This window comes from Spea bombifrons, chromosome 8 (assembly GCF_027358695.1).
Source record: "Spea bombifrons isolate aSpeBom1 chromosome 8, aSpeBom1.2.pri, whole genome shotgun sequence".
NCBI lineage: Eukaryota > Metazoa > Chordata > Amphibia > Anura > Pelobatidae > Spea > Spea bombifrons.
In genome coordinates, this window is record NC_071094.1 from 1,573,789 (window position 1) to 1,587,376 (window position 13,588).

Genomic DNA, 13,588 nt, shown 5'->3' on the forward strand with positions numbered 1-13,588 from the left:
CCTCGTACAGGAGCTACGAGAGACTGAATAAAGTGACTCAGAAGTGACTCAAAGAACGGTTCAATTCACTTATGAGTCACCAATTCAGTTCACTCATAAGTGAATTGAACCGTTCTTTGAGTCACTTCTGAGTCACCAATTCTGTTCACTCATAAGTGAATTGAACCGTTCTTTGAGTCACTTCTGAGTCACCAATTCAGTTCACTTCTGAGTCAGTGAACGGTTCAATTCACTTCTGAGTGAACTGAATAAGTGACTCAGAAGTGACTCAAAGAACGGTTCAGTTCACTTCTGAGTCACCAATTCAGTTCACTTCTGAGTCACCAATTCAGTTCACTTCTGAGTCACCAATTCAGTTCACTCAAGTGAACTGAACCGTTCTTTGAGTCACTTCTGAGTCACCAATTCAGTTCACTTCTGAGTCACCAATTCAGTTCACATCTGAGTCACCAATTTAGTTCACTTCTGAGTCACCAATTCAGTTCACTTCTGAGTCACCAATTCAGTTCACTTCTGAGTCACCAATTCAGTTCACTTCTGAGTCACCAATTCAGTTCACTCAAGTGAACTGAACCGTTCTTTGAGTCACTTCTGAGTCACCAATTCAGTTCACTTCTGAGTCACCAATTCAGTTCACATCTGAGTCACCAATTTAGTTCACTTCTGAGTCACCAATTCAGTTCACTTCTGAGTCAGTGAACGGTTCAATTCACTTCTGAGTGAACTGAATAAGTGACTCAGAAGTGACTCAAAGAACGGTTCAGTTCACTTCTGAGTCACCAATTCAGTTCACTTCTGAGTCACCAATTCAGTTCACTTCTGAGTCACCAATTCAGTTCACACAAGTGAACTGAACCGTTCTTTGAGTCACTTCTGAGTCACCAATTCAGTTCACTTCTGAGTCACCAATTCAGTTCACTTCTGAGTCACCAATTCAGTTCACTTCTGAGTCACCAATTCAGTTCACTTCTGAGTCACCAATTCAGTTCACTCAAGTGAACTGAACCGTTCTTTGAGTCACTTCTGAGTCACCAATTCAGTTCACTTCTGAGTCACCAATTCAGTTCACATCTGAGTCACCAATTTAGTTCACTTCTGAGTCACCAATTCAGTTCACTTCTGAGTCACCAATTCAGTTCACTTCTGAGTAACCAATTCAGTTCACTCAGAAGTGAACTGAACCGTTCTTTGAGTCACTTCTGAGTCACCAATTCTGTTCACTCATAAGTGAATTGAACCGTTCTTTGAGTCACTTCTGAGTCACCAATTCAGTTCACTTCTGAGTCACCAATTCAGTTCAGCTCTGAACTGCTGACTCAGAACAGCTCTGAACTGGTGACTCAGAACTGCTCTGGACTGGTGACTCAGAAATCCTCTGAACGGTAAAATGTACTTAAAAAAATTAAAAATAAGAGATATTCAAAAAGAAGAGCAGTTCCGAGTCACCAGTTCAGAGCAGTTCTGAGTTACCAGTTCAGAGCAGTTCCGAGTCACCAGTTCAGCGCTTTTATAACCTTCCTTCGTCTCGTGATCCCTCTGGTCCCTCCGCCAGCAGTGTCACGTGCCGGGCCCCGCCTCCTGCACTTTATTCAGTCTCTCGTAGCTCCGGACTCATTTGGTCTCTATAGCAACCCTAGAGCGGAGGTCTCGCGCTGCTCCATAGCAACCGCCTCATCCCTGGACCGGTCTCTATTGGTACTGACCCTTTACTAATCCGGTATCCATAGTGACAGCGCCATCCCCTGCATCCGATGGAGGCCGAGGTCGGAGTCCGGCGGAGACTGCAGGACGCTGGCCAGGAGCAACTGTTGCGGTTCTGGCCCGAGCTGAGCCCAGTTGAGAGGGAGGCTCTGGTCGGGGAGCTCCTGCTCATGGAGCCCCGGGAGCTGAGGGACCACTGCCGCCGGGCACTGGAGGCCTACAACCAAGAGAGCAGCTCCCCCCAGCGGCTAGACCAGCGCATGAGGCCCGTACCCCCCGAGTTCTTGGGGAGGGTAAGCCGGAGTGACCCGGGGGAGCTGGGCCGCTGGGAGCAGGAAGGTAAGAGGGGCCTGGGGGGATAGAGGGGCCGGGGTTACAGAGAGGAGGCTGGGGGGGGTATAGATAGGAGGCTGGGGGGGTATAGATAGGAGGCTGGGGGAACAGAGAGGAGGCTGGGGATACAGAGAGGAGGCTGGGGGGGGAACAGAGAGGAGGCTGGGGGTACAGAGAGGAGTCTGGGGGGTACAGAGAGGAGTCTGGGGGTACAGAGAGGAGGCTGGGGGGTACAGAGAGGAGTCTGGGGGTACAGAGAGGAGTCTGGGGGTACAGAGAGGAGTCTGGGGATACAGAGAGGAGTCTGGGGGGTACAGAGAGGAGTCTGGGGGTACAGAGAGGAGTCTGGGGGTACAGAGAGGAGTCTGGGGGTACAGAGAGGAGTCTGGGGATACAGAGAGGAGGCTCGGGGTACAGAGAGGAGGCTGGGGGGTACAGAGAGGAGGCTGGGGGGTACAGAGAGGAGGCTGGGGGGGTACAGAGAGGAGGCTGGGGGGGTGGGGGGGTACAGAGAGGAGACTGGGGGTACAGAGAGGAGGCTGGGGGTACAGAGAGGAGGCTGGGGGGGTACAGAGAGGAGGCTGGGGGGCTGCCTAGTTGAATGTTTGGGGTTTAAAGGGATGAAGCTAGAAGAATAAGGAGACAGGGATGAGAATAGAGGGCAGGTTAGGGGGATAAAAGGTACTTTGCATATTAGGGGGCAGGGTGGGGATAACAGTAATTCTACATTTAATTTCACATTGTTTTTATTTACCATGGAACACTTAACATGGGGCATCTGCCACGGGGCATCTAACATGGGGTATCTGCCACGTGGCATCTAACATGGGGCATCTGCCACGGGGCATCTAACATGGGGCAGGGTACTTTCCAAAGTGAATTCATTCATATGGAATCCTCTGTGTGACTCCGTAGGTTAATGCCCCTCCGTCTGGCTTCCTTCCTTCTATTGTTAAAGGATGTTAAAAACACAACTATGGACGGTTTATGGTGAATATTTGGGGAGAGCCTGTGAATGCGGGACAGATATATTTATTATTGACTATTATTACTGCTATTATTAATATTATTTATTGTTATTTTTATTATTATAATAATTATTTTCAGATGTTGTTACACATTCCTGTTCTAAAAATAATTTACTATAAGCCGTTATTACTTATAACATGAACATTTTCTATTTATTATGAAATAATGTATCATAACCTAAAAAGCTATTTCTTCTAAAGAAGAGACTTCTGAGCCCGTGAAAGCTTATGTAGGGCTCCAAAAAAGGTGCCGCCTTCAGCTGAAGACTCCATAAGGCTATATATATGACCCTTCTCAGTGTTGTACGTGGTTAATGTATGAATTCAGTAAAATCTTTTGCCCCTTTCGGTGAGCCTGTGCCATACCGCCGCCCAGTGGTGACGTTGGGAAGTACACTGACTTCATTATATGTATATTTAAACCAAAAATTTGGTGGAAAAAATCCATTTAATGTATTTTCAGTGTATCATATATCTTTTTTTTGTAATTATGATCTCTAGGTCTTCATCAGATCTCCCAGAACAAGGTGGCTGTACTGCTTCTTGCAGGTGGTCAGGGTACTCGATTGGGGGTAACTTACCCCAAGGGCATGTACAACGTGGGGCTGCCGAGCAAGAAAACCTTGTATCAGATCCAGGCTGAACGCATCCTCCGGGTACAGAAACTGGCCGATGAGAGATATTCCACCAAATGCACCGTGCCGTGGTACGAACGCATAATACAACAGCAGGGATGTGGTGGGGCCCACGTGTGCCTACGCTCTGTACGAGGAACTGCTTTGCTTAGAGGGCAGGTATCGTATTGGGTAATAACCGCTTTCTGTTGCTTGCTGTCTCCGCAGGTATATCATGACCAGTGAGTTCACACTCAGCCCCACGCAAAAGTTCTTTGAAGACCACGACTATTTTGGCCTGGACAGATCGAACGTGATCATGTTTGAGCAGGGGATGCTTCCAGCCGTGGGGTTTGATGGAAAGGCCATCTTAGAACGCAAGGACAAGGTGGCCATGGCTCCAGGTAACCCGCACACATCTCTGTTTGTTTCCATATTGCTCACGCGTGGACTGGTTTTAGATTATTAGCTCTCGCAGTTGGAGTCGTCTTTATGACTCAAGCTCGCCGCTCTACTCTACACAAAACTCGACTACCTGGACTAAGGACATTTATTGGTTTCTCTCAATGTCTCCCATCCTAGACCTTCAGCAGATCTCCTTTTTCGTTGCTTGATGTGTCAAGAAAACGTCTTCGATTTGTCGACCGGAGGCTGGAATATGGAGAGATCTGCTGAACGTCTAACAGCTTGGTGATGGTTTGACTCTTTCAGACGGGAATGGTGGCCTATATCGAGCTCTGTCTGACAACCAGATTCTGGAAGACATGGAGGGACGAGGCATCTCATACGTCCAAGTGTACTGCGTGGACAACATCCTCGTGAAGATGGCCGATCCGGTCTTTGTTGGATTCTGTGTGTCCAGAGGAGCTGATTGCGGGGCCAAGGTTAGCGTGAAAGGCCGTGAAAGAACGACCGACCTTCTGTTCATGTTTCCAAAACCATAAAAACCCATAGAAATGTATGGCAGATAAATCACTAACCCAATTTTATGTGTCGTCCTCACTAGGTTGTGGAGAAGGCATATCCGGCTGAGCCGGTAGGGGTAGTTTGCCAAGTGGACGGGATTTACCAAGTGGTAGAATATAGCGAGATCAGCCCGGAAACTGCAGAGAAGCGCAATCCCGATGGAAGCCTGACTTATAACGCTGGAAACATCTGCAATCATTTCTTCTCCCTGGACTTCCTCAAGAATGTGGCCACGTGAGAAATGAGCTACCTTTCCCTCCGCCCTTGAGTATCGGTTTCTTAAATTTTAATGCCTTTCAGCTTCCTTGAAAATGTTTACAAAGTGCGATTCTCCCTCTTTATTTAGGACGCTGGAGCCATGCTTAGGCTACCATGTCGCCATTAAGAAGGTCCCGTACGTGGACGAGGAAGGAAACCTGGTCAAGCCTGTGCGGCCAAATGGAATAAAGATGGAGAAGTTTGTTTTTGACGTCTTCCAGTTTGCCAAGTTAGTGTCACATGTTTGCCGGCGGCACTAAATGCCAAAAAAGAAGGTTACTCGTAGAATAAAGACACCTGTCTGTAATAAACCCGCTGTGTAATATATATATATTGAGGAAGCCCTTTCTTTTTCACAGGAACTTCGTGGCATTCGAGGTGTTAAGAGAGGAAGAGTTTTCCCCTCTGAAGAATGCTGACACGGCTGATAAGGACACCCCGACCACGGCAAGACGCTCCCTTCTCTGGCAGCATTATCGCTGGGCACGGAAAGCCGGCACTCGCTTTCTGGATGATAATGGATGCCGTGTTCCAGAAAACGACAGGTAAATCTCAACGTAGCCAAGGTGTGTGGCTGTTAGAGGGCAGGCGAGGCACCAGCATCCTCCTGCGGGGGCTTTCATGATGTACTTAGACACACAATGTCAAAATGATGACGTGTGGTGGTGTACACTGTTCCAGTTAACAACTTACAATACGGCTTTCTCGTGGATGCGAAGGTGAGACGGCAATAGGAGGAGTGGGGAGCGCACACTGTGTGCCCAAAAAGAGAACACAAACCGAGTGTTTAGATGAACCTGCGGAGAACCAAACAGGACCTTATCTTGGCTCATAGTTTCTTTTTTCCTTTGCCCTCCGCAGCATTTCGGAAAGCGACGACCCCCCGGCTGTGTGCGAGATTTCTCCTCTGGTGTCCTACTTCGGGGAAGTGAGTTTAAACGGAGCTGCTTACCAAATAAAGCTTAACTTAAGGTCGTGATAGGAACGGGTTAGAACAGAAAAGCAAGCTAGCTGTCGAACTTATACTCATGTGCCATGGGATTTAAAACCCCCATAATTCGGTGCATATGCAGGGAAGCAAACGGAGATTGGGCATCGCGGCCCCAGATACATAGTAATCCATCAGTTTATACGCACTTTAGTCCGGATGGCAATCAGGGGTAACGAGTTCATGTTGGCTGGCGATGTCGTTGCTGTAACCTATCGCTGTGCCGGCTCGGATCACGAGACCAAGCTCCTAATATCTGCCACATACGGCGTCCCTGTAGGAGATTCCAGAAACATTTTTATATTTGGTGATGAGCTATTTTTATTATGTTCCCATAAACTGTATTTGCGGTGTTTGCAGGGTCTAGAAATCTACCTGAAAAACAAGGACATCTCTACTCCGTTCATCCTGGACGAGAACACCAAAGAATGTGAAGCTTAACCGGGTGAAATATCGTCGTCTTCTTGCCTTGGAGGAGAGTTTCCAGCAGCTGCTAATAGCGTACGCCGGACCGTTCTGAAGACTCCCATCATCCCAAGTATATCCTGCGTGGCATCGCTGCCAGTCGACTTGTGTCCAACCAGCTGTACTTTTAGTTTAGATGTTCTGTAGAATTCTTAGGACAGAGAGGTTAAAGGTCCTCAGTTTCCTTCCTATGACATTTCAAATGCTGCTTTACCCACCGGCTGGGCTTTAACCCCCGTGGAGACAAATGGATCCTCATTGATAATCTGTCGTTATATAATAACGCTAAGGCTCGTTTACTATGAAATTATTATGCGTCTATGATTTGCACATGCACTAAATATCTCGGTGCGCTTCATACCCCCCTTAAAATATTTAGCGGCAATGGGGTCTCTTTCCGAGATAATAATGCCAAAGAATAAATTAATGATCGGATGCCCGATCCAGTCCTGGCTGCAGCCATCTTTAGAGAAGGCCAGAGACGCGCGGCCAACAGACGGTTATTTACAAAACTCCTGACGAGTTACGTCTGGGTCTCCAAAACTTCTGCAACGAAAGAGTTAATAAGGATAAAGTGCCTTAAACCCTTTGCACCCCGAGGGTTACTGGATCTCCAAATCATGCTCTTGATCTGTTCGGTTAAAATAGATTTGCTTTACCTTTTATTTTTTTGATATGTATTTTTTGTTTTTGCTTAAAGGGAAATTATCATGAAATATTCAACGCTTCATATTTTAGGTAAAATATTATTTTTACCAATTAAGTTACACTTTGCGGTAGGAATTATTAATCTGATTAAATAAAGAACCTATTTCCTCATTTAACGGAATTGTCGGTTAAATCTATCGATGCAAGTAACGTAAAGTACTTTAGGAGCACATTGTGTTCTGCACTTTTTTGATCGTGGGGTCATCTCTCTGTCCCCTTGCACCTTTTCCAACGTCACTGGAAGTCGCCCATGGTGTTGCTGGAGACTATAATTTGGGATCAGTGCCCTACAACACTTATTGCCAGTTCATACTGAGTATAGTGTCCCTGCACCAGTGTGTCCCCCGGGGCCCCGTCAGTGGCACCAGTAAGTGTCACAGTGGCACCAGTAAGTGTAAGCGGGGCACCAGTAAGTGTCACAGTGGCACCAGTAAGTGTAAGCGGGGCACCAGTAAGTGTAAGCGGGGCACCAGTAAGTGTCACAGTGGCACCAGTAAGTGTAAGCGGGGCACCAGTAAGTGTAAGCGGGGCACCAGTAAGTGTAAGCGGGGCACCAGTAAGTGTAAGCGGGGCACCAGCGGATATCATAATAATTGTGGAATTGGTTGTCGATGTATTTGGTGTTATATCCACCACGTAGCTGCCTGCTCCTGGACCAGACAATCGAGCGACATACTGTTCCAGACACTTTAGTATTTACTACGTGAATCATTAAAGTGACCAACAAACTATGAGCTGAATATTCAAAATACTTTGGTTTCCATGTCTGCGCACCATCTGACCCTCCCTTATATCCCTCTTATCTGCAAAACCTGTTTACACTCCGTATATAATAAATCGCTATTCAAGCATCAGACGGAGATTTTGCTACAAATCTCTGAAGGGTAAATAATAAAATATCTGCCAGTTGGTAATTTGCCCTCATTAAAGATGGCCGCACGGTTAATGACAGCTCAGAGCTTGGTCAGGTGACCCGCGGCTGCCGCTCTATCCGGATCCTATGGGTGCTCTGTGGTTCCCCGCATGCGCATACGATTCGCATGGCGCTTGGCGACTTGTTTACGGTGTGGGTTAGGCCGCAGCCTCGGGCTCTGTTAGCCGCTCCGCCCCTTCCTCGCTCCTCCTTCGTACGGCTGGCTTGTTATGGGGAACGGCTGACAGGGTGCCGGCCGGAGCCATGTACTCCCCGCAGCGCCGGGACTTTATGTCCGTGACGCTCATCCAGGCGGAAGGGGGAGGCGGATATAACAACAGCAAGAACTGGAGAAGGAGGTCCTGCTGGCGGGTGAGAAGTTGGGACAGGCCGGGGCCGCATACACACCGTCCACACCCTGGGTTATTCCCAGTACAGGCTGCAGAGGGTTAATGCCACCTGCCCTGTACAGATCTGCAGATTGCAGAGGGTTAATGCCACCTGCCCTGTATCGATCTGCAGACTGCAGAGGGTTAATGCAACCTGCCCTGTACAGATATGCAGGGGGTTAATGCCACCTGCCCTGTACATATCTGCAGACTGCAAAGGGTTAATGCCACCTGCTCTGTATGGGCTGCAGAGAGTTAATAATGGCAGCTGCTCTGTATGGGCTGCAGAGGGTTAATAATGCCACCTGCTTGGAGCTTTATTTACAAGGAGATGTAACGACAAGAGACCCCCGGCCAGGTGTAACCTGAGTGCCGTCCCACCCCGCGGGGTAAATCACCGCATTCACAGATGATGCAAGAAAGACTTGTGTGACGCTCGGGGGGGGGTCGGCGGATCCTCCGTGGGGGGTTAGAAAGCGCTGAGCGCGGGGGGTATCATTTTACCTGGAGCCGGGGCGTAGACGCTGTGTTTAGATCCTGCGGATGTTGCAGGGGGTCCTCGGGGGGCTTTAACTCATGCGCTGGGACAGACGAGACGAGCGGCTCCGTGACATGGCCGGGCGCTGCTGCCAGGTGCGTGACGGGCGTGCGGTGGGGCAACGTTTACCTGAATTCAGGGGGCATATTGGCTCTGTTAGAAAGAAGGAACGGTCGCTCCTGATTGGACGAGACTTCACCGGCTTTCCTTTTTTGTTGACTGAGAAAGTATTTGGAAATAATTAGACGTTTTCCTAGTACGTTCCAGAACGTGGAGGGCATCGCCCGCTAAACAAGTGGGAACGTCGCAGATCTTACCAGGGAGAAATGCGTTTGCCCGGAGTAGTTTAAGCAGGGAGCGTATTTTATGCTATTTTAATGAAAGCCAAGGGGTATTTCAACGCAAGAATGCCGCTCGTCCACATATCCGGCAGCCGTGAGCCGTGATAGCTGATGGAGCTGGGCGCTGCGAGCTCCGGTGTTGAAAGGGTTAAGCCCGCTGCCCGCAGCAGGTCGTAAAAAGACGCATGTCTGCTCGATTGTGTTAAAGCGGAGCGCTGACGCGGCGTTCCTGATGCTTCTTCCTTCCTTTCCTTGTAGAAATGGAAGCAGCTGTCCAGGTTCCAGCGCGCCGTCATCCTTTCGCTCTGTGCCCTGCTTGCCGTCGGCGGGTTGGTGTCGTTCTCCAATCTGGGGGAGCACTGGAGAAGTACGTGACCCCCCCCAATCCCCCCCCGTATAGAACTCTTGTCTTTATGAAGAGATTCTATGTCATTGAACCCGTTTCTGATGTTCGCTTAGCCCTGACAAAGCAGCTGGAGGAGCGTTATGAAGCGGACATGCCGGGGTTAAACCCTGCCCATCAAGCTGCGCTACCGGCACCCAAGAGAGCTGAGGACACGGACCAGAAATTACCGAAGCCGCCGCTTCAGGTACGGGGGTCGTTATTCGGGGGTCCGGTCCTCGGAGGCCGTATACAGCCCACGATACTTGGATAACCCAGCTTGTTTTTGGGCAGCGGTATCGGGATTCCTGTCCGTGGCCCCCGAGGACAGCCATCTCACTGCCGTCATATTGTAACAAGTTTTTTTTTTTTCATGGTTTTCATTTTTCTTTTTATCTTGACCTAGAAACCAAGGAGACCGAATAAACGGGGTCCTCCCAACTTAAACCCGCATCCTACGCCCAGCCAAATAGCTGAAGACAACGAGCAGAGGCCGGATCAAGTAGAGGTGAACCAGCCTGTCATCAGGTACTGACCGCGGGCCGTGCGATGCACCGACTACTGTGAACGAGCCGGCAGCGATTACCAGGGAGACGCGGCACCTCGGCATGTGCCTGATAATAAAGGGGTCTGTTACGCATGGTTAATGCGGTGTATATACATTAACTTCGCAGGGGGGGGTGGCCATTTAGCCGTTAAGCCCTTAAATGTGGCTTCCTGGGTAACGGCTCGCAGGCGGCCCTCTAAGGACTTTCCACAAACCCCAGAGCTGACTTCTTCCACGCCACCTCCTGGAAAACGATTTGTTTAGGGACAGAGTCAGCTGAGCCTCCGGAAGCCACGTGGTGGGTCGCGCACGGCTGGGAGTTTTAGGGGTGCGCCCTCCTGTGTGCCAAGTAATGACTTTTTAAGGTCACGTGACATGAAAAGCCGGACGGTGATACCGGTAGCAATGTCTGAATGTTCTGTGCACACAGCTGGCGAGGAGCTGTCATAGAACCCGTCCAAGCGTCCGAAGCGCCCCCGAATAAAGTGCAAGAACAGACTAAGGCAGCCCCTCAAGATATCGCAGACCAAAAGGATCCAGGTACTCGCCGTCCCCGTCTATTCTGTGATGCCTTTTAATGGCCGTCTATCCGGGTCGGGGGCCGTAAGATCCGTAACGCTGCAATGTCTCGTTTAGTGCCTGTCAATGAGCGCCAGGAGGCTGTGATAGAAGCGTTCCGGCACGCTTGGAAAGGGTACAAAGACTTCGCCTGGGGTCACGATGAGCTAAAGCCCATCTCCAAGTCCTTCAACGAGTGGTTTGGTCTGGGGCTCACGCTTATCGACGCCCTGGACAGCATGTGGATTATGGGCCTAAAAGATGGTGAGTTTACAAAGTTTAAGTCCCCCCCCCAAAAAACTAAATAGCTCAGTCCTTAAATCTTATCGAGCGGCAGGGTTGGGGTTCCGCTCGTAGCGCGAGGCATCTTGTTCCTGTAACACGGTGGCTCCTATGTTCCAGAGTTTGAAGAAGCCAAAGACTGGGTGGCCACCAAGCTGACCTTCGATAAAAATGTTGATGTCAACCTGTTTGAGAGCACAATCCGGATCCTGGGGGGACTTCTAAGCACGTACCACCTGACCAAGGACTCGCTGTTCCTGGACAAAGCTGTAAGTCCTGCCGCCTCTTTGTTAGAGACCCCAAAATGTAGCTCTGTCGCTAGGACCAGGATCTACGACTCTGTAGAGGGTGAAGGAGAGTATTTCAGCTGCAATGGCTGCTTTTTCCATACTGTGTCCTCTTTATGTCCGTAGACAGACATCGGCACCCGCCTGCTTCCAGCGTTCAACACCCCGTCTAAGGTGCCTTTCTCTGATGTGAACATCGGCCGAGGTACAGCCCACCCGCCGCGTTGGACGTCCGACAGCACGGTGGCCGAAGTGACCAGCGTCCAGCTGGAGTTCAGGGAGCTGTCTCGCGTCACAGGGGATGACCGGTACCAGGTGATCTGACCTCTCCTTCTGATTGTTCGGCCATCTTTGGTCCGGAGACGTCGATGACGTTTTTTTGTTTTCCTCCCGTCTTTTCTAGAAAGCGGTTGACCAGGTGACCCAGCACGTGCGCGGCCTCTCGGGGAAACGCGACGGACTGGTGCCCATGTTCATCAACACAAACAGTGGGCAGTTCACCCACCTCGGGGTGTTTACTCTTGGAGCCCGAGCCGATAGCTACTACGAGTATTTGCTCAAGCAGTGGATCCAGAGCGGGAAGAAAGAGAACACGTAAGTCCCGCGTACCGCGGTGATAAGAGACTGTTCTTTGCTGTATTGATCTGAAGGTTACATTTATAATGATTAACGCTCAAACGTAGAAGCCGGAGGACAGTCTGATATCCCGTGCCGGCCGTCCTATGTGTTGGACGTGGGCAGGGGTTGCGTTCTGGGGATTTTGTATTATAACTTTTGGGCTCTTCTGCAGGTTTTTGGAAGATTATATGCAGGCGATTGAAGGCGTTAAGAAAAACCTGCTGCGAAAGTCTGAGCCCAGTCAGCTGACGTTTGTCGGGGAGCTGTCTCACGGACACTTTAGTCCCAAGATGGTAAGGGGCCGGGGCTTTATATAAACCGGGTTTAAACACCGCCTCTGGTATACTCGAGCACTTCGTATACTATTCTCGCATGAATTGTCACGGTCTGAGATAGCAGTGAAGATCCTCCTTCACTGGGAAACCGGATTAAGCCTCGGAGGCCGACGCGGTTTGGAAACCTGTAGACGTAGTTTGATCGTCTCCCTAATCCTCTCCTTAGGATCACTTGGTTTGCTTTCTTCCGGGGACCTTAGCCCTGGGAGCCCACAACGGCATAACGGCCGATCACATGGAAATCGCCGCTGCCCTGATGGACACCTGTTACCAGATGTACAAGCAGATGGAGACCGGCCTGAGCCCCGAGATATCGCACTTCTTTCTACATGCGCAGAAAGGCTCTAAAGATATAGATGTCAAGGTTTGTATTGGTTGAGAAGGTCTCCAAGGACCAAAGCATAGAGATATCGGTTACCCACCCGCTAGAAAGCCGCGTCGCCCCTCTTCCCTTTTCACCGTTCTTTCCTTCTGCCCGGTAGCCTGCTGACCGGCACAATCTCCTACGGCCCGAGACGGTGGAGAGCCTCTTCTATCTGTACCGGTTCACCGGAGACACAAAGTATCAGGACTGGGGCTGGGAGATCCTTCAGAACTTCAACAAGTACACTCGGGTCAGTATTATTCTGCGGGCGCCCGATAATTCTTCGTTTGGGACACTCTGTTAAAACGTATCTGTCTTCTCAGGTCCCTACCGGTGGCTTCACCTCCATTAACAACGTGCAGAGTCCAAGCCACCCAGAGCCGAGGGACAAAATGGAGAGCTTCTTCCTCGGGGAGACCCTCAAGTATTTATTCCTGCTCTTCTCAGACGACGTGGACCTCCTTAACTTGGACAAGTACGTCTTCAACACGGAGGCTCACCCGCTCCCTATCTGGACATCTTAATCTTACCCGTCCCGGTGATGTCGTCCGCCAAATCCCCTCCCCCCCCACGGGATCCGATTCTTTCACAGCTGCTGTTACAATACTGACATTTTCATGATATTCCTGTATTTTTAATACCATAACGAGCGAGAAACATTGTAGCGTCAAACCCAAGCCTCTCCTCTCTGCTCTAAGCGCGTCTCAATGACTTGGGCGCGAGCGGCTGGTCTGGGACGGAGAGCTCCGGCTTGAAGTAGCCTTTGGGCTCGTATAGAGCTCTCTCCCGCCCCATGGAGGACGACGACCATCAAGTGCAAGAATTTAACCTCCTTGCTCCTGAGATCGGCCTGCTTTCCGAAACGCAGTAGAGCCTCAGGGAGATTGGTTGGCGTTGGGGCGTCCCTGTAATGTTCCTCGTCGTGTGATACATTTCCAAACCTCAGGGACGGAAGCTTTCGGGAGCCTAACGA

The 13,588-nt window shown here is 50.0% G+C and overlaps 2 protein-coding genes across 2 annotated transcripts; both read left to right on the forward strand.

Annotated features, from left to right (window-relative positions):
• The first annotated feature begins 1,528 nt into the window (after positions 1–1,528).
• Positions 1,529–6,401, forward strand: UAP1L1 (UDP-N-acetylglucosamine pyrophosphorylase 1 like 1). Its single transcript, XM_053472510.1, has 9 exons — positions 1,529–2,040; positions 3,564–3,768; positions 3,905–4,080; positions 4,388–4,560; positions 4,683–4,876; positions 4,989–5,129; positions 5,260–5,445; positions 5,762–5,828; positions 6,249–6,401. The coding sequence occupies exons 1-9, from the start codon at positions 1,752–1,754 to the stop codon at positions 6,327–6,329; spliced, it is 1,512 nt and encodes a 503-aa protein (XP_053328485.1). The 5' UTR covers positions 1,529–1,751; the 3' UTR covers positions 6,330–6,401.
• A 1,692-nt stretch (positions 6,402–8,093) lies between these two features.
• MAN1B1 (mannosidase alpha class 1B member 1) lies at positions 8,094–13,470 on the forward strand. Its single transcript, XM_053472508.1, has 13 exons — positions 8,094–8,346; positions 9,501–9,609; positions 9,702–9,832; positions 10,031–10,152; positions 10,602–10,711; positions 10,808–10,993; positions 11,132–11,280; positions 11,425–11,613; positions 11,702–11,892; positions 12,089–12,209; positions 12,418–12,615; positions 12,734–12,865; positions 12,939–13,470. Exons 1-13 carry the CDS (start codon positions 8,239–8,241, stop codon positions 13,137–13,139), a joined length of 1,947 nt encoding a protein of 648 aa, XP_053328483.1. The 5' UTR covers positions 8,094–8,238; the 3' UTR covers positions 13,140–13,470.
• Positions 13,471–13,588: the final 118 nt, after the last annotated feature.

What these genes read in the sequence shown, in the direction of transcription:
- UAP1L1 (XM_053472510.1), top strand. Translation starts at nt 1,752, where the DNA reads ATGGAGGCCGAGGTCGGAGTCCGGCGGAGACTGCAGGACGCTGGCCAG. An exon ending in TTCCTCAAGAATGTGGCCAC is followed by an intron (nt 4,877 to 4,988) that starts GTGAGAAATGAG and finishes CTCTTTATTTAG; the next exon opens with GACGCTGGAGCCATGCTTAG. An exon ending in GACGTCTTCCAGTTTGCCAA is followed by an intron (nt 5,130 to 5,259) that starts GTTAGTGTCACA and finishes TCTTTTTCACAG; the next exon opens with GAACTTCGTGGCATTCGAGG.
- MAN1B1 (XM_053472508.1), top strand. Translation starts at nt 8,239, where the DNA reads ATGTACTCCCCGCAGCGCCGGGACTTTATGTCCGTGACGCTCATCCAG. An exon ending in GTGAACCAGCCTGTCATCAG is followed by an intron (nt 10,153 to 10,601) that starts GTACTGACCGCG and finishes CTGTGCACACAG; the next exon opens with CTGGCGAGGAGCTGTCATAG. An exon ending in GACACTTTAGTCCCAAGATG is followed by an intron (nt 12,210 to 12,417) that starts GTAAGGGGCCGG and finishes TCCTCTCCTTAG; the next exon opens with GATCACTTGGTTTGCTTTCT.